Here is a 21814-nt window from a genome sequence, read left to right on the forward strand (position 1 = left end):
TGGTGGGCAGTCTGTGTTAAAGCAGTGGTTAATATTTTGGGTTAGTTTTGGTAACTGCTGGGAAGGACCTGCACTGATATTATTAGTAAGCGTACAACCTCTGTGTAAAACCTTTTCTAGAGATACTATTTTAATTTATTTATTTATTTAAGATTTCTGCCTCTTCCCCGCCACCGCCTCCCATTTCCCTCCCCCTCCCCCATTCAAGTCCCCCTCCCTCGTCAGCCCAAAGAGCAATCAGGGTTCCCTGACCCACTGTGGGAAGTCCAAGGACCACCCTCCTCTATCCAGGTCTAGTAAGGTGAGCACCCAAACTGCCTAGACTCCCCCAAAGCCAGTACGTGCAGTAGGATCAAAACCCCATTGCCACTGTTCTTGAGTTCTCAGTAGTCTTCATTGTCCTCTATGTTCAGCGAGTCCGGTTTTATCCCATGCCTTTTCAGACCCAGGCCAGAGATACTATTTTTTTAATTTATTTAACTTATTTATTTTATGTGCATTAGTGTAAAGGTGTCAGATCCCTTGGAACTGGAGTCACAGACAGTTGTGAGCTACCATGTGGGTGCTGGGAATTGAACCTGGGTTCTCTGGAAGTGCAGCCAGTGCTCTTAACTGCCGAGCCATCTCTCCAGCCCCCTTTTAGGGATGTTATTAAAGTTGATGGTAGCAGCTGACTTTCAACAGTATCCACATTAAGCACAGTAATGATTATGTACATTGTGTTCATACTTTACCTCAATCTTCTGTGGGTTCTACCACTGTCTTTTCAAGTACCTGTAACCAGAGTGTAAAACAACCACACTGTTCACTTGTCTTGGAAATTATCGTTGTTTTTTTTTGTTTGTTTGTTTTTTGTTTTTTATCTGACTTTCTCTTTGTCCTTGTTTCTCCCTTGATTTTAGCCGAGAGATGGAGAATAAAGAAACCCTCAAAGGATTGCACAAGATGGACGATCGCCCAGAGGAGCGAATGATCAGGGAGAAACTGAAGGCCACCTGCATGCCTGCCTGGAAGCACGAGTGGCTGGAGAGGAGAAGCAGGAGAGGCCCTGTGGTGAGCTCTAAGGGCACTGCTCTGGGAGGGAGAAGCAGGAGAGGCCCTGTGGTGAGCTCTGAGGGCGCTGCTCTGGGAGGGAGCGCAGAGGAAGTGAGAAACTCAGCAGTCGCTGCCTATGTCCGGAGCTAAGCCATAATTAAAACCCTGCTCATTAGACAACTTAAACCACTGTAAGAAAGCATTTGATGGAGCACCTGGAGCCACACTGCCCTCTAATGTCAGCGTCTGTGCCTCAGCAATTTCATAACGTACTTCCTAAAAAATCTGTTTATTTGTGATGGTAAGAAACAGTTAGATTAAGTAAACCCAGGAGTTAAAGATAAAATTTCTGGAGTTTGTCAAAAGAATAACCAGGTTAAGAAAGACAAGGATACGGTGTGCTGTGCTGTGATTTTTTTTTCTGCTAAAACATTGAGAATGTATTGTGGATGCGCTTCTGCATTAATACACAGGAAGAAGAGCCTGGATTCTGTTTATAGTTTTCTTTTGAAATAGAGATAGCAGTGATAAGATTTATTACACTCCAGTCAGGACCTGAAAAAACTGCCCCATAATCTTCTAGCCTTCATCTTTATCCCACCGACCTCCTTTAAGTTTAAATTAATTAGCTAAATATGAAAGTAAAAATTTAAACTTCCAAACGTTATTTTATGTGTATTAGTGTCTTGCCTGCATGTTGTCTGTGTATAACGTACATAACCTGGTACCCACAGAGGCCAAAAGGCCTCGGATCCCCTGGGACTGTACTTGCAGATGACTGTGAGTTGCCATGCAGATGCTGAGATTCAAAACCCAGGTGCTCTAGAACAGCAGCAGCCAGCACTGCTAACCGTTGAATCATCTCTGACCCCACCACACCAAAGTATAAACCTAGTTGTCAGTCATATTAGTCACCTTCAGGTGCTTGACAGTTATGTGTGACTAGTGGCTGCTTTGGTGCCGCCCACGTGCTGTTGGAGGCCTTGCAGCTAACTGGCCTCTACTTCAGTCTCTCAATAGCCCCAACTCTTTAGACTCCTCCATTGAACTGCTGTCTCTGGTGCAGTACCACGGGAAAACTCTAAATGTCCCCTGCCTGCCCTCTCTCTTTGCCACCATTATGGCCAAGTAGGCTTCTGCACCTTTCCTTCTTGTGGGGCTTCTGGAAGGGTCCTTCATCATTTTATTCATTGCAGACGATGGGGAAATCATGGGCTTAGCTTAGAGTGTTTTACTGAAACAGCTTCTTGAGTTGGCAGTTAGGAGAGGCATATTTTGGGCTGGAGAGAGCACTGGCTGCTCTTCTGGAGGACGTGGTTCAATTCCCAGCACCCACATGGCAACTCACAGCTGTCTATAACCCCTGTTCCAGGGAACCCAGTGCCCTAGTACAGACATATCTGCAGGTGAAACACCAATGTACATGAAAGTAAGTAAGTTGTAAGAATAGGGTTATGTTTCCACTCGGTTGCTGTAGAGCGCTCCTGGGCAATGAAAGCCATCCCAAAAGAGCTTGCTCCTCTGCAGCCTCTTGGAGTGGTGTCATATGGCAAAGCCAACCAAAATAATGTTATAGCATTTAATACAAAATTTTTATCACTGTCTACTTTCCAGTAAATACTTAAATACATTGCCTATATATATGTAGGACGGGGTGCAGGGGGAGAAGAAGAGATGTGCAAAATATGAAATATAACGTGATCCTTGAGCATAATTGCCTGAATTTTATTACTCACAGATTTCAAATTATCCTTAAGAAGTTTATTGTCTACTTGGGAGGTCTAATTTTGTTTATTTTTATTTTTTATTAAATTGCCTTCAAACCTCCTCAAAACAGCAAATAAAAAATAAATAGCTCCAGATGGGAAATTAAGGCTTCTACACGGCAAGTTAAATGGTGTGTAAAATAATGCAAAACACTTAATGAGTAGGTGCCAGATGTGTGGAGTGAGCAGAAGAGCAAGAAATAGCTAGGAAAGATGAAAACATGTAGATTGGGGGCCAATAAAATGGCTCAGTCAAGGGCTTGCTCCAGGTCACACTGCCAGCATTTCATCCTCAGGGCCTACACGGAAGGAGAGAACCAACTCACACAAGTTATTCTCTGATGTGCGTGCATGTGCGCCCCTCTACCATATGTACAAACAAACAAATAAATGTAGCTTTTGGGGAGATTTTAGAGGCTGGAGAAATGGCTCAGCTGTTAGGAGCACACACTGTTCTTTCGATGGAACTGAGGTGGCTCCCAGCAGCCACATTCGGTGACTCACAACTGTCTGTAACTCCAGCCCCAGGGAGGTCACTGCCTCTGTCATCTTCAGACACCTGCACTCCTATGCACATATCCCCATGATTAAAAATAAAAAAAAAAAATTTTAACTACCAAAAAAGATTAAAGAATGTAGGCAGCATTGACAGAGGTTTTATGAACAGTAGGACTTTAACCAGAACTTTAAAGATGAGTGAAATTGGACTGTGCATAGGAGGAAGTGAGGGAATGCCAGGAGGAGCAAGCTTCAGCTGTCCTGAGGATTTGGTAAGAGGCCTGTATTTAAACATGGCAATAGCAGCGCAGGCTGTGTAAATTGCATGTTTCCAATTTAAGAAATTGGTCTTTAAGCTTGAAGCATCCTTGGCTTTTTCCAGCCCCTTAATCTTTTTCCCCCCTTACTACTGGGATTTGAACTGAGGGCCTCATGCATGCTGAGCTGTACCACTGAGCTTGCTCCTGGCCCTTCCCTGGCCTCTTGAGCTATGCCTTAAAACTATTGTAAAATAACATTTTCAAGATAGTTTAATATCACCAAACTGTATTTGACTACTTAAATTAATACCTATTATTACTGTTTTATGGCCTACATTTTTTCAAAACAAAAGAACATTTCTTTTTTTTAATTACTGTTTTTATTGAGCTATATATTTTTCTCTGCTCCTCTCCCACTGTCCATATGCTCCCAATTTACTCAGGAGATCTTGTCTTTTTCAACTTCCCATGTAGATTACATCCATGTATGTCTCTCTGAGGGTTGTCTAGGTTCCCTGGGATTGTGAATTATAGGCTGGTTTTCTTTGCTTTATGTCTAAAAGCTACGTATGAGTGAGTACATATGATGATTGTCTTTCTGGGTCTGGGTTACACTCAATATGGTGTTTTTTAGCTCCATCCATTTGCCTGCAAATTTCAAGATGTTATTATTTTTTTCTGCTGTGTGTAAATGTACCACATTTTCCTTATCCATTCTTCAGTTGAGGGACATTTAGGTTGTTTCCAGGTTCTGGCTATGATAAACAATGCCGCTATGAACATAGTTGAGCGCGTGTCCTTGTGGTACGATTGAGCATCCTTTGGGTATATACCCAAAAGTGGTATTACTGGGTCTTGAGGAAGGTTGTTTCCTAATTTTCTGAGAAATTGCTCAAAGGGGCTATACCAGTTTGCACCCCCACCAGCAATGCAGGAGTGTTCCCTTTACCCCACAGCCTCTCCAGCATAAGCTGTCATCAGTGTTTTTTATCTTGGCCATTCTTATAGGTGTAAGATGGAATCTCAGAGTTGTTTTGATTTGCATTTCTCTGACGGCTAAGGATGTTGAGCATTTTCTTAAGTGTCTTTCAGCCATTTTAGATTCCTCTGTTGAGAGTTTAGGTCTGTACTCCATATTTTTATTGGATTATTTGTTTTTTTGATGACCAATTTCTTGAGTTCTTTGTATATTTTGGAGATCAGCCCTCTGTCCAAAAGAACATTTCTTGAAGTGCTAATTCTGCATTTAATTCCTAATTTGTGTTAATTCTGAATATTAAATGACCTAAAGATTACGACAAATAGCAACTAATAGTTTTTCTAAAATTTTGTACAGTAACTTGAGTATGAATGCAAAATAATGACATTTGCATAAGTAAAAATAATCTCCCAACATTAGTGAGAATGTAATACCAAATAAAATGTGACCTATTATCTGGTATAGTTGTATTAATATCGTATAGTAACACATTTATTTCCCACTCAGTGATGTTCAGGTGTACTTCTTTGTATGTCTTTAAGTAATCGAAACATTGAACTATTTTTGTTTTAGGTGGTAAAACCAATCCCTATTAAAGGAGATGGATCTGAAATGAGTAACCTGGCAGCTGAACCTCAAGGAGAGGGCCAAGCGAGCTCTGCTTCAGCAGCCCCCAAAGGCCGACGCAGCCCATCTCCTGGCAGCTCCCCATCAGGGCGCTCAGTGAAACCGGAATCCCCAGGAGTGAGACGGAAGCGAGTCTCCCCCGTGCCTGTGAGTTAAGATCTGAACCGTTTGTTCACTTGCTCCAACACAGCGAGGGTTGCCCAGCTGTGCCACAGAGCAGCAGCATTAGAGTGTGGTTGATCTGAAGGCTGGTGGGGGACTGGGGAAGTGCTTTCTGAGGTCTGTCAAGCTCAAACTAGTTCTGTACTAAAGCCAGTATGCTGTCCCTCTCAGTAGTACACTAGTGGTTGATAAAGTTGCTGGTGCTTTCACCCCAGTTAACACTAGACTACGGCACTAGAATTGGAGTTTCCCCTTTATTAGCATATATTCATTGTGCAAAACATCAGTTTTGTTGGGGTATTTTCATGCCCCCTGTCCCCCTGCATTTACTCTGTCTTAGAGAATTCTTGCTCTTCCTTGCTGTAGATTGCCCATGAAAGAAATGGGTTACTTTGTTTTAAGAAGAACTTTGTCAAGGAAATTACTTTTTGAATCTGAACCCCTTTTAGTATTCTGTGATGCGTGATAAAATGGGACCCTTGGATGAGGCTCTTCTGCCATACACTATAGTATGGTCACCATCTCAAGGAAAAGCCTTTAGACAGCTGTTGGGGTTGCAAGCTGGGCCAGTCATCCTGTTTTCATGGACCAAAACTATTAATTGAAAGAATAGCCAACAAAGTATGACTGTTCAGACATGTATTTAGCATTTTTCCTAAAGTGAACTGAATGAAACTGTCTCACCAAGAAAAATAAAGTGTTTTCACCACTGATACTTGAAGTTCCAAAGCAAAAATTAAAATTTTAGAAAATGATTTCCACTATGCTTCATTGTTTCTCAGTATTGAGACTTCTAAGACTAATGATATAAAATGTTTTTTAACATTATATAATTAAGTATATCTGTGTAATTTAGTAAACCAATATTTTCCAAATAAATAGTATATGTTGAAACAAAAACATCCATAAGGTCCATTCATGGTATAAATATGGATTTGATATGCCAGCTGGAAGAAGCCAATACTGTTCTTTCATATTTGCATCACAACTGCTTCCATGAGGCTAGAAAGGTAGCTGAGCAGTTAGGAGCGTTTGTTGCTCTTCCTCGGGCCAGGTTCCATCCCCAGCACCCACAAGGTGGCTCACAGCTGCATGGGACTCTGGTGTTGGGGTATCTGGTGCCCTTTTGTGGTTTTGTAGGCCTTGGACATACACAGAGCACATACATGCAGGTAGGTGTAGTAATTGGAGCGGCGGGCTGCGTCCCCAGCACCCGGCCGCCCCCACGGCTAACTTTACCCGAAATAATTACACGGAAACTGTATTCTTTTAAACACTGCTTGGCCCATTTCTATCTAGCCTCTTCTAGGCTAGCTCTCGCACCTGGACTAGCCCATTTCTAATAATCTGTAACACCAGTCTTACCGGGAAGATTCTAGCCTCCGTCCATCTTGGGTCGGAGCTGAATCACGTCCGTCTGGGAGAGTGGAGCATGGCGTCTCTGTCTGAGGCGTCTTACCTCACTTCCTCTTCCTCCCAGCATTCTGTTCTGTTTACTCCACCCACCTATGTTCTAAGCTATGAGCCCAAGCAGTTTGTTTATTACTTAACCAATGAAATCAACAGATTGATATATGACACTCCCACATCATGTAGGTAAACACTTGCACACATAAAATAAAAGCAAATCCAAAGAAACAATCTGCTCTTTGAGCTTTGGCTCATATTTGGGGCCCTGTGATGGCTATCCTAGAAAATAGGCATAATTTTGTGGAAAGGCTCTAAAGTCCTCCTTCCTTTGGTAGCCAATACATATCACAGCAGACCAAATGCAGCGTTTTATGTTAAATAAGACATCAAAGAGATGCAGAAGGACAGTAGAGACAGCTAGTGGTGGAATTGCACATTAAAACATTTCCGACGTGTGAAGAGTAAGAGCCGATGTCAGTGAGTACAGCTGTGGAAGCACAGAAATCTAACAAAGCGTACCTCTCTTACTAATACTGTACCTTACTAGCTGTGGAAGCACAGAAATCTAACAAAGCACACCTCTCTTACTAACACTGTACCTTACTAGCTTGCACATCTGAAAGTCAGGGGCAGGAGCTTGTCCCTGCTCCTCATAGCCTCTGCTCAAACCAAGCTTGCTGCTCCCTCATGCCTTGCTTCATTCGCAAAGGTCAAACAGTTGGGGCTGTTGGCATCTACCTCCTGGTGTGGCTGCTGGATTGGAGCAGAAACTGCTGGCCTGTGAGCTCTTCTTAAGTCCCCATTTGCATCTTGATTTCATGAGGCCTCAAAGCAAAGAGGACCGTGAATGCATATAAGCAGAGTCACATCCTCCCATCCCCTCCCCCAAACCACCCCACTTTTACAGCACAGTAAGGACAAGCTAGACACCATTGGCCTGAAGTTGTTTCTGTACTTGGCAATCAGGCTGAGCTTTAGTCAACTACGACAGAAAGCCTGTTCATTACATAACCAGGGTGTGCCCATCACACACACCCCAATATGGCAACGGTTCGTTGTGGCCGGTCCAGCAGTTGCTTCACCTTCCTTTGTGTTCAGCCTGTAAAGCTGCCTGGACATTGCTAAATCAACTCTCTGAAACGCCAGGTTTGACTGCTGCCCAATTCATGGGATCTCCCTTGCTCAAGTAAACTGCTGTTTATCTACAGCTCTGTTAGTAGCAGTCTTCATTAGCCCTAGGCAGTCGCTGGCCTATTTTGCCTGTGTGTTTGCCTTTTATGGGTAGTCTTTGCGGCAGGCATCTTTGACTTGGGTCCTGTCACAGCATGCATCAGTGCTCAGTTTTCGATTGTTTGATATTTCCGTACACCACATCTTTTTTATCTGTTTACTAAATGGACTGCATCTTCCCTGCTGCGAACAAGACTGGTGTGAACATTCACATCAAGTTTGTGTGTGGATACGTCCTAATTTCTCTTGAGTTCATTCCCGGATGAAAAGTTTAACATTTCCAGAAACAGACTGTTTGCCACAGCAGCTGCACACCTACACACCACCAATGGGTTCTGGGCTGCTTCCTGGTTTTGCTACTGGTAATTAATTCAGTCCAGGTGTTTCCACCAATCATAATTCTTGCTGGATGTTGATGACAAGACCTCAACTTCTGGGGGAAATGAATAGCGTGGGTGAGCATGATGTTTATGTCTGTGGCCACAGACAGTTTTGCTCGGCCTCCGGTGGGGAGTTTTAAGGAGGAAGTGTCTGCAGTGTCACCGGTGAGCAGGGGAGGATTCCATGGCAGTGAGTCCTACTCTAGGGAACGCTAGCCAGAGCCTTGCGTAGAATCCAGGAGAATGCGTGTTTGCATTTACTGTTAGAAATAGCATTTCCCTGCGTGTGGTGGTCACTTAATGCCTCTCATTTTGGTTTTCATAGTATTTTAGAAGACTCAAGTTTATGGCCTAGCCTGTAAAATGACCATATGGTATCTCTCAGGCAAAGATTTATCATCACTTCTGGGAGTGACCCCAATTTTAGAAGTTCTTCCAAAGGAATGTGTCAGATAACAGTGTTTTGCTCTTAATTATATTTCATACATGAAGCTTTTTTTCTGGGAAATCTGTCACATGACTTTGGGTATGACCTGTCTTAAAATATTTATTTTTTATCAAGAAGTGCAAAATTTACCTAATAAAGAACAATGTTGTAAAGTTTCAGAGTGGCAGAATCACACCGCCCCGAAGAGCCCCATCACCAGATGGCTTCTCACCGTACAGCCCGGAAGAGACAAACCGCCGTGTGAACAAAGTGATGAGGGCCAGGCTGTACCTCCTGCAGCAGATAGGACCCAACTCTTTCCTGATTGGAGGAGACAGTCCGGACAATAAGTACCGGGTATTCATTGGGCCACAGGTAGTATTTGACACTTTTATATTTTATTAGTATGTGGTACCATTTTAAGTCTGTATACTATTGAATCATTTTGTTTCTGTGTGTGTGTGTGTGATTAGAAGTTGAATGCTTCATGTTCTCCACACAAGTGTTAGCTCATCCCCAGACGTTAGAAGGTTTCTTTTAGCCTTCTTGTTGGTGCTTTGTTTTGTTTTGCTCTTTTTCTGTTTTTGAGACAGGGTTTCTCTGTGTAGCCCTAACTACACAGACAAGTAGACAAGTCTGGCCTCGAACTCAGAGGTCCATCTGCCTCTGCCTCCCGAGTACTGGGATTAAAGGGGTATGGACCACCACCCTGTTTTGTTTTTATTTTGTAACAGGGTCTAACTATGCTATTCAGCTTGCTTCAAATTTACTTTATAGCCGGGCGGTGGTGGCGCACGCCTTTAATCCCAGCACTCGGGAGGCAGAGGCAGGCGGATCTCTGTGAGTTCGAGGCCAGCCTGGACTACAAGAGCTAGTTCCAGGACAGGAACCAAAAGCTACAGAGAAACCCTGTCTCAAAAAACAAAACAAAAAAAAAAACACAAATTTACTTTATAACTAGGCTTGCTCTGAATTCACAGTGAGCTCTCTGTCTGCAAATGCCAAAAATACAGGCATGTATGTAGCTGGCTCTCAGTTTTATAAAGTGAATTTAAAATGCATCTAGACTGTGGATGATGTTTTTACTATGAGAATACCTTGAACAAAATAAATTTAATCAATTGAGTAAATTCATTGAAAATAGATTAATACATGGAAATACCTACATCTTTATATGTGAGAATAATGAAGGATATTCATAGAAATTGTAATAAAATAGACTTGGGCGTGCCCAAGCAGGATAGGCATAGACATTCTGATGGACCCTCACTGATTTATTAACCCATGACTTCTCTTATGGTCCCCAGAACTGCAGCTGTGGGCGTGGAACGTTTTGTATTCACCTCTTATTTGTTATGCTCCGTGTGTTTCAACTGGAACCCTCTGACCCAATGTTATGGAGAAAAACTTTAAAAAATTTTGAGGTAATTTTTTAATATACAACTCTAGTGTAAAATTGACAGTAAACTTGTATGATACGTCTTGTAATTTTTCCAAGAGTGGCGGTCAGACATGTGAAGCTACGGAAGAATTTTCTGAGGCCTTTAAAGTTGTTTGGTGATTAATTGAGTGATAAGTGGTTTGGATTTTTTGTTTGTTTCTAAACTGTAAAAAACTTAAGTAAGCACTGGTGTGCTGTAAAAAGCATTGTCCCTAGTAAACTGTGTTCTTATGTTTGAAGCTCTTAAATCAGTTTTATGCAAAATGTATGCAAATAAAGATGAGTAACTCACGTCTTCATATCATAATTATGACATCAATATCATTGACGCTGTCTTTTTCCAATGTTAGGTTGAGAGTTTGTTCCAGAAATATCACAGTAGGCGTAGCTCAAGAATCAAAGCTCCATCTCGTAACACTATCCAGAAGTTTGTTTCACGCATGTCCAATTCTCATACATTGTCATCATCTAGCACGTCTACATCTAGTTCAGAAAACAGGTCAGTACTCGGCACAAAACTGAGATCGATCTAGTGGTGCTTTTTAATTTGAGGAATAATTTTTATTCTACTTAATTGCTATACAATGGTGTAATTACTGAGTCTTGACTTGTCATGTTCATGCAAAAGTAAAGGTTATTAAAGGTTGCTTGAAGAATTTTTGCTCTCCACACTATACATTAGAAATGACAGATTAGCATAATGTCCCATCTTGTAAGAAAGCAGGTGGCAGGAGCGAATTAGTGAGCGGCTGCCTTGTCAGACATCACCTTAGCCAAGCACCTGATAGCACTGCTTCATTCTGTTCTTTTTCTTTTCTTTTTTTATTTTTCGAGACAGGGTTCCCTGTGAAAAGTCCTGGCTGTCCTGGAACTCGCTCTGTAGCCCAGGCTGGCCTCGAACTCACAGAGATCCACCTACCTCTGCCTCCCAAGTGCTGGGATTAAAGGCGTGTGCTACCACTGTCTAGCCTTCATTCTGTTCTTATGAAAACCTTATCAGGTAGATTTTATCACTGTTCTACAGATCATGCAGCTAAGGCAGTGTGAGGTAGAAGGAAACATAGCAAAGTGGCTTTGCAAAATCACTTTCAGGCACAGGATTTTTATGTCGTGTAACATCAGTATTCAGTCATCGATGTTTCCAGAGAATCTTTCCCTGGGAGAGGAGAAGCACATTCTCATTAAGTAGACTGGTCAGCAGCAGCAGTAGTAGCGGTAGGTCTATAGACACAGGGGCTGGAGAATACACTGAAAGTGTAAAGATGATCTAGAACCTCAGTGTATAGATAAACTGCAGAAAGAAAGACTAGCAAAGATGATCTAGAACCTCAGTGTATAGATAAACTGCAGAAAGAGAGACTGCAAAGATAATCCTAGAACCTCAGTGTATAGATAAACTGCAGAAAGAGAGACTAGCAAAGATGATCTAGAACCTCAGTGTATAGATAAACTGCAGAAAGAGAGACTGCAAAGATAATCCTAGAACCTCAGTGTATAGATAAACTGCAGAAAGAGAGACTCCAAAGATGATCTAGAACCTCAGTGTATAGATAAACTGCAGAAAGAGAGACTGCAAAAATAATCCTAGAACCTCAGTGTATAGATAAACTGCAGAAAGAGAGACTCCAAAGATGATCTAGAACCTCAGTGTATAGATAAACTGCAGAAAGAGAGACTCCAAAGATGATCTAGAACCTCAGTGTATAGATAAAATGCAGAAAGAGAGACTCCAAAGATGATCCTAGAACTTCAGTGTATAGATAAAATGCAGAAAGAGAGACTAGCAAACCCACTAACATTTTGAAAAATGCTTAAGAAAAAAATACACTGGTAGAGAGGAGAAAGGTAGGAAAAGGATGGATTAGAATAGAGTATAATGACATAAGTGTGGAGGTGCCGTAGTGAAATCCACTTCCTCTTACTTTTTACATCTGTATGTATATGTATGGGTTATAGTTCCTGCATTGACTTGCATTCACAGTGAGGTCCAGGAACTGTTACCATGGTAGCTATGTAAAATTCACAGTGCTTCACAAACTCTGCATTGCCCAGTTGCTGGGAAGATGGAAAGATAAGCTCTGAAGGATACAAAATGCAGCCTGAAATAATAAACGTGGGTGTTGCCAAGTCTCCAGTATTATATGGAGTCTGTTATCTACTCTGTTACTTAAGTTTCTGTCTATTCTGTGACATGAGCTTTTGGTGTTACTGCGGGCAGGAGAAGGGGCATCTATGGTTTGAGAAGCACTGGCTGGCAAGTGTCATTTCATCCCACCTGTCACTTAGAACACGGAGCTGGGGGACGCAGTGCAGTGGCCACTGGGTGGATAGGGGATTTTTAGGTTTTGATTCAGTGGATTGACTTTAGAATCCTAGAGCGTTTTGAGTTATTTGTGAAACTAAAGATCTTCTGGCTTCTTAGAAATGGATAAAGCCAAGAGAGGTAATAGCTTATGTAACCAGAATTTGGGTATCTTGATTCCTGAGTAAGGTTCCTTTCCGTTACCCTTAGTCTCTTTTAAATAAATGGAAAAGAAAAAAGAAAGGTTGATTTTTCTTTATTGAGCTTCTGAAGCCAAACTTACTTTATGCTTTGTGTTGAAGAAAGAGAACAAATGTTTAAAGCTAGATAGCTTAAATCAGAAGACAATCAAAGACACTTTCTTAGTGTGGGCTGGAATTTGAGGTTTCTAGGTGCATTGGCATATCAGCAGTGTAGACACCAACGTTTGTCATATTGAAATATATATAGTGTATAAGTTTTTGTTCCATGTAGTCACATATTTTTATGGAAAAACTAAAATCAATAAAAAGAAAACACTAAACACTGGGGATCTAATATTATAAAAATTTCAAATAGTATTTCCAAAGAATAGAAAATAGACACAGGGGCTGGAGAGGTGGACCAGCAGTTAGAGCATCAGCTGCTATTCCAGAGGACCCAGGTTCAGTTCCCAGCACCCCCACGGCAGCTTACAACCGTCTATAGCTCCAGTTCCAGGGGATCCGACACTTTCTTCTGGCCTCTACAGTCACAAGGCATGAGCGTGGCACATATATATACATACAAGCAAAGCACTCATACACTTGCATTAAAATTCAAAATAAAAAAATTAAAGCAAATGGAAAATGCACAAAACGGCTCCAAAAACTGAAAGTGTAAAGATGATCTCGAACCTCAGTGTATAGATAAACTGCAGAGAGACTAGCAAAGATGATCTAGAACCTCAGTGTATAGATAAACTGCAGAAAGAGAGACTCCAAAGATGATCTCGAACCTCAGTGTATAGATAAACTGCAGAGAGAGAGACTCCAAAGATGATCCTAGAACCTCAGTGTATAGATAAACTGCAGAAAGAGAGACTCCAAAGATGATCTAGAACCTCAGTGTATAGATAAAATGCAGAAAGAGAGACTCCAAAGATGATCTAGAACCTCAGTGTATAGATAAAATGCAGAAAGAGAGACTAGCAAACCCACTAACATTTTGAAAAATGCTTAAGAAAAAAATACACTGGTAGAGAGGAGAAAGGTAGGAAAAGGATGAATTAGAATAGAGTATAATGACATAAGTGTGGAGGTGCCGTAGTGAAATCCACTTCCTCTTACTTTTTACATCTGTATGTATATGTATGGGTTATAGTTCCTGCATTGACTTGCATTCACAGTGAGAACAGCCTGACTCACCACAGTTGTGGATCTACTTCTAAATTACTGTGTATTGGTAGGAGAGAGAGGTGCTCTGCAGTTATCAGGTGGGGCTGTCAGACAGCGCTCTCTGGTTGATAGGTGCATAGTCCAGAGGAGTACAACTTGGTGCTCAGTGTTCTGCTTCCCTCCCTCGCAGCATAAAGGACGAAGAGGAACAAATGTGTCCCATCTGCTTGTTGGGCATGCTGGATGAGGAAAGCCTGACGGTGTGTGAAGATGGCTGCCGGAACAAACTGCACCACCACTGCATGTCAATCTGTAGGTGGCTCGTCTGTGCCCATGCTTGTTCATGATTGCAGCATGGCTTGTGGGGAGACTAAGGAGAGCAGAAGAAAGGCCTGCTTAAGCTCCCTGTGAAGTTTTTAGCAAATTAGGATTTAGGATCTGTGTAGATGTAAAAGTGCAGTGTATATAGGGTGATGCAGGTGGAAATGGAAGGCATGCAAACCTAAAATTTCCCAGCCCAAAGCTGTGAGCTGGGAAGGAGGTGGGTGACGTGGGAGGGCTTTCCATAGGGTGAATCGAAAGATTAGCCACAGAACCGAGTAGGGGAGAGTGATTGGAAGGATGGTGAGCATGGTGCTGTCCTGAGTGATAAAGCAGCATTTCTGTAGGTATGAGCATCGGAATAGTTGGCTCTGGTGCATTGGCCAGCTTTCAGATTGATACCCTACCAGACTGTGAGACTCCCACCATAGCAAGTCTTACATTAGCTGTTATGAATACTCGGGATTTAGAAATACTTAATGTTAAGTTTTACATTTTTGTAATGTTTTTTCTTTATATTTTTCAGGGGCAGAAGAATGTAGAAGAAATAGAGAACCTTTAATATGTCCCCTTTGTAGATCTAAGTGGAGATCCCATGACTTCTACAGGTAAGAATTTTGAATTACTGATTGGTATATATTTAACAAAAATTTGAAATGACATTCTCTAGCCTCTCATGGTAGCATACACATGTGATCCCGGCTCTTGGGAGGCTGAGGCAGGAGGATCATGAATTCAAGGCTAGCCTGAGCTACAGTGAAGCCTTGTCTCAAAGTGCCAAGTGTGACTTCTGTTAATATTTTGCAACAAGTTTTGTAATCTTTGATTTTAGCCACGAGCTGTCGAGTCCAGTGGATTCCCCTGCCTCCCTGCGAGCTGTACCGCAGCCTGTCTCCCCACAGCAGCCTGTGGCTGGGTTGCAAAGAAGGAACCAAGAAAGCAACTTTAACCTTACTCACTATGGAACCCAGCAGATCCCTCCTGCTTACAAAGAGCTGGCTGAGCCGTGGATCCAGGTGAGCAGTTCTTCGTTGTTCAGCTCTTGTGCTTGTCCTTTCCCTCGGTTGCTTCTAATTTAGGAAAACGCTTCGCTAGTGTGACTCCTGGCCCTTGGGTTAATTCCTTTGTAGTTTTCACCTACCTAGATGTGTAAAAGGCTGTTCAAGGAAGGAAAATTCTCCTCTTTGATGCTGACTTGCCCCATGTTTAACCCCCATTCCTGACAAGTGATTCTATTTGCTGCCATTTAAACCCAGTTTCTCTTTCCTGTATGCTGCTATATAACAGGCACTTGCTGAGAGGATAAATAAGGATTTAGAATGTTCTTGGGTTTGGCGTTTTGGTTGCCTTTACCTCCTCAGAACAGTTTCTCGTCTTCAGTAAACACAGATTTTGGTTGGCCAACTTAAAAATTATTTCATTGGTTGCTGGATGCTTGCTATATTTTTAAATGTTGCTCCCAGGAGAGGTAGTGAGATGGTAATGAAGCCAGTTGTAAGACATTAACTCCATCATAGAATGCGCCGCCTTTCTGCGTTGTGAGCCTTGACACACACTCTCCATGTTAGCCCCCTGCTCCTTACCAAGCTGATCAAATCCACAGAGTTTATAAACACATCTTTGTTCTTCCATCTGGTTTGTGAACAGTTTTCTGAAAAGGCCCTGTCTGTCTGAGGATCTCAGAGAACTCTGAGTGGATTCTGAGCTGTTAGGTGCCATTCTGGCAAGGCTCTCATTGGCTGTGTTTTGCTTATGCCTTAGGGCATCCTGTAAGGTGGATTGAAACTGAGGCAGTGCAAGAAGGTCATGTCCTATGTGTTGAAGTAACTAGCGTTTCAAGTTGAGCGACACCATGCTTTAGTCATGTGTCTTGTTGCTGTGACCAGATACCTGAGGAAGTAATCATAGAGCAAAGGGTTTGTTGGAATTTACAGTTCAGAGCATACAGCCGGCCATGGAGGCAAGCATGGCTACAGGACCAGGCCAGAAGCAAAGGGAGAGGAGTAGCTCGTCAGCTCATTTCTCCTTATTCCGACCAAGGACCTCAGCTCATGAACTGGTGCTGACCACATGTAGGGCGGGTCTTCCTGTCTCAACTAACCTAATTTAGAGTCAGTGCAGCCAGGGAGGTGGTACGCAGCCCTTAATCCTAGCACTTGGGAGGCAAAGGCAGGCTGGTTTACAAAGCTAGTTCCAGAACAGCCAGGGCTACACAGAGAACCTTGTCTTGGAAAAACCAAGAGAAAGAGAGAAAAGAGAAAGTCCTCAGTAGACATGCCAGACATTTCTAAATACCATGGAGTTGACAGTCAAGGCGCTGGGCAGGTAGTCAAGTGTTTGCAGGGTACCCTGCGTTTGATGTCCAGCCTCCTGGAGAAAGTGTTTGCAGGGTACCCTGCATTTGATGTGCAGCCTCCTGGAGAAAGCTGGCTGTGTTGGTGTGCTTGAAGTCCCAGCTCTGGGAAGGTGAGACAGGTGGACCTGTGGGGCTCAGTGACCAGTTAGGCTAGCCTAATTGGTGAGCCTACGAGAAGACTCCATCTCAAAAAAGAAAGCCAAAGTGAACAGCTTCTGGAAACACCACCCGAGGTTGACCCCTGGCCTCCACAGTGTGCAAACATGCACATATGTATACACCCATGCCCCCACATAAGAATGTGTCTATATTACTAAAGTTTTTAATTGTAAAAATTTGATAATCAAAAAATTATCAAGTGTAATAAAGAATCGGGAAGTGGCCGATTTTTCTTTAATTATCAGAAACCGTTCTTAATTTACCATAGGTTCATTAATTTCTCATCACATTGTGTTTGTTCATTATAGGTCTTTGGGATGGAACTCGTCGGCTGCTTATTTTCTAGAAACTGGAATGTAAGAGAGATGGCCCTCCGGCGTCTTTCTCACGACGTTAGTGGGGCCCTGTTGTTGGCAAACGGGGAGAGCACTGGAAATTCTGGAGGAGCCGCCAGCGGGTCTTCCCAGACCAGTATCTCAGGGGATGTGGTGGAGGCGTGCTGCAGCGTCTTGTCCATAGTCTGTGCCGACCCTGTCTACAAAGTGTACGTTGCTGCTTTAGTAAGTACATTATTCCATAACCATATCTTTATGAGCTTTCTTTCTTTGGTCTTTTGTAGGTATCAAATTTAAGAAACAATAAATACTTTACCTAAATTAACTTTAGAAAATCAATTTTTTATCCCATAGTTCTAAGAAATTGCAATATCCCATCTTATCTCTATATAATTTTGCTCATTTTAATCTGCTCATGATTTCTTATTTACTTTTATCCTGTGTAGTAATAATGTCTTGCTATTCATATATTTTCTTGAATGAGTACATTATATATAACCAAACTTCTTGATGGTGATGAAGGGGGAGGGTAGAGGATCAGGAGTTAAGTTGATCTTGAGCTATCCTGGGAGTTCCGTGCTAGCCTGGGAAATAGGAGACCCTGTCTCAGGAAACAGAAACAACCAGGCAAGACAAGAGTTAGAAAGTTTCCTTTGAGTTTTGTTGTTTGTTTGTTTTGCTGCATGAAAACATTAATGAATATTTATTTTTAATAAAAATTGTTCTTGGCTTCAGTAAACATGTGAGAAAATTCAGAAGATTTTTACAGAAAACGGTCCCATATTCTCTCGGTTTCTTTCCAGTGACTGTGACAAGAAAAACTTCAGGAAGGAAGGGTTTGTTGTGGCTCACAGTTCTGGTGACGGCCCAGCATGGTAGAGAAGTCACAGTGGCAGAGACTCGGCCACATTGCAACCTGTCAAGAGGCTGGGAAAGACAGGCGTATACACACAGTACACGGCTCACATCTTCTCACAGTTAAGATGCTCACCACAACAGTCTTCAGTCGCATACACACAGTACACGGCTCACATCTTCTCACAGTTAAGATGCTCACCACAACAGTCTTCAGACACTGCCACATGACCCCTGGAGCTCAAATTCACACACCCTCAAGAATCCCTGCCTAGTTAGTGGAGAGGGATAGGGTGTGTGTTCCACAGCCGCCTGTGGAAATAAGAAGGCACTGGCAGAAACTGGTTAGCTCCATGGGGTTCAGGGGCTCAAACTCAAGACTGTCAGGTTTGGTGACAAGTGCCATTGGTCACTGAGCCATCTCACTGGTCTAATTTCTTACCTAATCTGTTTAAACTTCAGTCTCTTGTAATTTTTTTTTCCCTAACACCCTCATAGTTGGGTCTAGTGAATGTTCCTTCTGAGAAGTATAAGTGACTATGAATATAAATTGGGGTCAGAGTTCAGTGACCTCAAAAACCTTTTACAACTAGAGCACCATGTTAGTTGAGCTGGAAGTAGCCAAGGACGTCTGGACTTGGAGCAGATGTTAGAAACCTTGATTCCACCTCCAGCTGAAATCATGCACCAGTGCTCTGGTTAGCACCACTGGGTTATCCATTTCTGAATAATTATCCAGAAATAATTATCAGATTATCTCAGCTTGGGACATTTTATTTGATGCATTTTGAATGTAGTTAAACTAACCTTCAGGTCTCTTTCCTCCCCAGAAAACACTGCGAGCCATGCTGGTATATACACCCTGCCACAGTCTGGCAGAAAGAGTCAAGCTTCAGAGACTTCTCCGGCCAGTTGTAGACACCATCCTGGTCAAGTGTGCAGATGCCAATAGGTAAGGCTTCACTTTAAAATTCCTGCCCCCCCCATACTTAGTATTTGATACACCTGTACTAGTGAATCTTCGAATATTATTATTTTGTAATATGAGATCGAAATTAAAACATAGGGCTTAGAGCTTGTAAGGACTAGGGAAAGAAACCCCAGTGGCAGGTAAAAGCTAGGCCAGCAGACTGCGTGGGGCTGCACATGTGATGTGTTAGTCTGAAACCCAGGCGACAAGAACACTGAGTGGCCTTTAGAACCATAGGAGTGAACTTGCTTCAGAGAACATGTGTCACATCCCGTCTCTGCCTCCGTGGGTCCGAAAGGAGTCCTGTTCCATTAGTTATGGATTGTGTTGTCATTATGAGCGTTTTTAACTTTGGAAGTTCATATCTTCCCATGGTATCTTCAAAACTGACAATGAAGAGCGGTGACAGTAAAAGTGAGCGCAGGCCACGCCTCCTTTAGATCGGTGGCCAGTCAAGCTCACCTCTGTTTGATGAGCCGTGGTTGGTACTGCTTGGAGTTCCTGTCTGCACACTGCAGCACGGCTTGACTGGCCACCACTCTTCCACCTCCCTTGCTTTGCTTCTGCTGCTGCTCTTAGAGTGCTCTCCCTCTGGTTTTCTGTCCAGTCACGAGTTAGTTGTGTGGGGAGTGTGTCCTTGAGCAGGGCAGATGATGTTTTTCAGTACGAGGATGGGTTCAAATGGCAGGTGTTGAGCAGCCCACTTTCTGGAGCTCTGCAGTTGGTTGTTTATCCCAGGTAATTGCTTGAACAATTGAAAATATAGGAAATACTGCAGAGAGATCTCATAATATTTGCTCCTCATCAGTGAGTTGTTGACCCACTGCCAGGAATTAATAAAGGTCACTTTGGTTTCTTTGTAGCCGCACGAGTCAGCTGTCCATATCAACACTGCTGGAGCTGTGCAAGGGCCAAGCAGGAGAATTGGCAGTTGGGAGAGAAATACTGAAAGCTGGTAATGACTTCTACTTTAAAGTTCGTATAGCACAACTTACTGTTTTCCTGAACCTAAGATTTCGCATAGGACTGTTATAAAATATTGAAGTAATTTTATAAATTGATTCATTCACTCAACTGTTTTTAAAATAGGAGTTAATTTAATTCTATGACACTGTTTCTCCATCATTTGTTTTTACTTCTGTAGGATCCATTGGTGTTGGTGGTGTTGATTATGTCTTAAGTTGTATTCTTGGAAACCAAGCTGAATCAAACAGCTGGCAAGAACTCCTAGGCCGCCTGTGTCTTATAGACAGATTGCTGTTGGAATTTCCTGCTGAATTTTATCCTCATATCGTCAGTACTGACGTCTCTCAAGCTGAGCCTGTTGAAATCAGGTAATCTTTCTTGTGGAAATCAGTACCCCTCTTCCTAGTTGCTCACATATCCCTCTAGTGGTGTATACTAATACCTTAGTCCTTGATTATAAAAACTGAAGAGTAGGCTACTTTTAGTTAAACATTCACAAATTCTTTGTACCAAAATGGTTTTTGTGTACAAGGGCATGCTATGAGTTGCCTTTTAAGAAATGTACGTATTTTTTCAGTAATTTGTACTTGTCTGCTAATTGAAGGCGCTTTGCTTTGTTTGTCTTTCAGGTATAAGAAGCTGCTGTCCCTCTTGACCTTCACTTTGCAGTCCATTGATAATTCCCACTCAATGGTTGGCAAACTCTCTCGAAGGATATATTTGAGTTCTGCAAGAATGGTGACTTCAGTGCCCGCTGTGTTTTCCAAGCTGGTAATGATGCTGACTGCTTCTGATTCCACTCACTTCACCAGAATGCGCCGGCGTTTGCTGGTGATTGCGGAGGAGGTAGAGATTGCTGAGGTCATCCAGATGGGTGTGGAAGACACTTTGGATGACCAACAGGACAGCTTCTTGCAGGCAGTGGGCCCTACCAACTATCCAGAGAACGGTTCCCATCAGCACACGGTCCATTTAGAGAAAACTGGAAAAGGATTATGTGCTACAAGACTGAGTGTCAGTTCAGAGGACATTTCTGACAGACTGGCTGGCATTTCCGTAGGACTTCCTAGTTCAACTACAACAGAACAACCAAAGCCAATGGTTCAAACAAAAGGCAGACCCCACAGTCAGTGTTTGAACTCTTCTCCTTTATCTCATTCCCAGATGTTTCCAGCAGTATCAACCCCTTGTTCATCTGCCCCATCTGTTCCAGCTGGCTCTGTAACAGATGTTTCTAAGCATAGACCTCAGGCATTTGTTCCCTGCAAAATTCCTTCCGCGTCTCCTCAAACACAGCGCAAGTTTTCTCTACAGTTCCAGAGGAACTGCTCTGAAAACAGAGACTCAGATAAACTCTCTCCAGTCTTTACCCAGTCAAGACCCCCACCCTCCAGTAACATACACAGGCCAAAGCCATCTCGACCCGTCCCAGGTAGCACAAGCAAACTGGGGGATGCCTCAAAAAATAGCATGACACTTGACCTGAGCAGTGCTTCCAAAGGCGATGGCAGCAACAGTGGTGACGCCGTTATCCCCAGCGACGAGACAGTATTCACCCCAGTGGAGGACAAGTGCAGACTAGATGTCAACACCGAGCTCAACTCCAGTATTGAGGACCTTCTTGAAGCATCCATGCCTTCAAGTGACACAACAGTCACTTTTAAGTCTGAAGTTGCTGTCCTCTCTCCTGAAAAGGCTGAAAATGATGATACGTACAAAGATGATGTCAATCATAATCAAAAGTGCAAAGAAAAGATGGAAGCTGAAGAAGAAGAAGCTTTAGCAATTGCCATGGCAATGTCAGCATCCCAAGATGCCCTCCCCATAGTTCCTCAGCTGCAGGTGGAAAATGGAGAAGATATCATCATCATCCAGCAGGATGTGAGTATAGTCTTCACTCTCAGTTTCCTTGGGACATGTTAAGATCTAGGAGAAATGGTGCTTTTGAGATGACTGCAAGAGTTTTCCGTATATAATTAA

The 21814-nt window shown here is 42.7% G+C and overlaps 1 protein-coding gene across 2 annotated transcripts in view; it reads left to right on the forward strand.

Moving 5' to 3' along the window:
- The window catches only part of Map3k1 (mitogen-activated protein kinase kinase kinase 1), a 68427-nt gene that overhangs the window by 37054 nt on the left and 9559 nt on the right, over positions 1-21814 (forward strand). For both annotated transcript variants that reach the window (XM_075976067.1, XM_075976066.1), the window contains exons 2-14: positions 903-1053; positions 5112-5312; positions 8949-9149; positions 10082-10198; positions 10566-10714; positions 14063-14184; positions 14720-14801; positions 15026-15209; positions 17017-17268; positions 18729-18850; positions 19732-19823; positions 20013-20202; positions 20464-21715. In XM_075976067.1, the coding sequence (XP_075832182.1) occupies positions 910-1053; positions 5112-5312; positions 8949-9149; positions 10082-10198; positions 10566-10714; positions 14063-14184; positions 14720-14801; positions 15026-15209; positions 17017-17268; positions 18729-18850; positions 19732-19823; positions 20013-20202; positions 20464-21715 (3108 nt within the window). In that variant the 5' untranslated portion in view covers positions 903-909. The remainder of the gene's footprint in view (positions 1-902; positions 1054-5111; positions 5313-8948; positions 9150-10081; positions 10199-10565; positions 10715-14062; positions 14185-14719; positions 14802-15025; positions 15210-17016; positions 17269-18728; positions 18851-19731; positions 19824-20012; positions 20203-20463; positions 21716-21814) is intronic.

Source organism: Microtus pennsylvanicus, chromosome 6 (assembly GCF_037038515.1).
Source record: "Microtus pennsylvanicus isolate mMicPen1 chromosome 6, mMicPen1.hap1, whole genome shotgun sequence".
NCBI lineage: Eukaryota > Metazoa > Chordata > Mammalia > Rodentia > Cricetidae > Microtus > Microtus pennsylvanicus.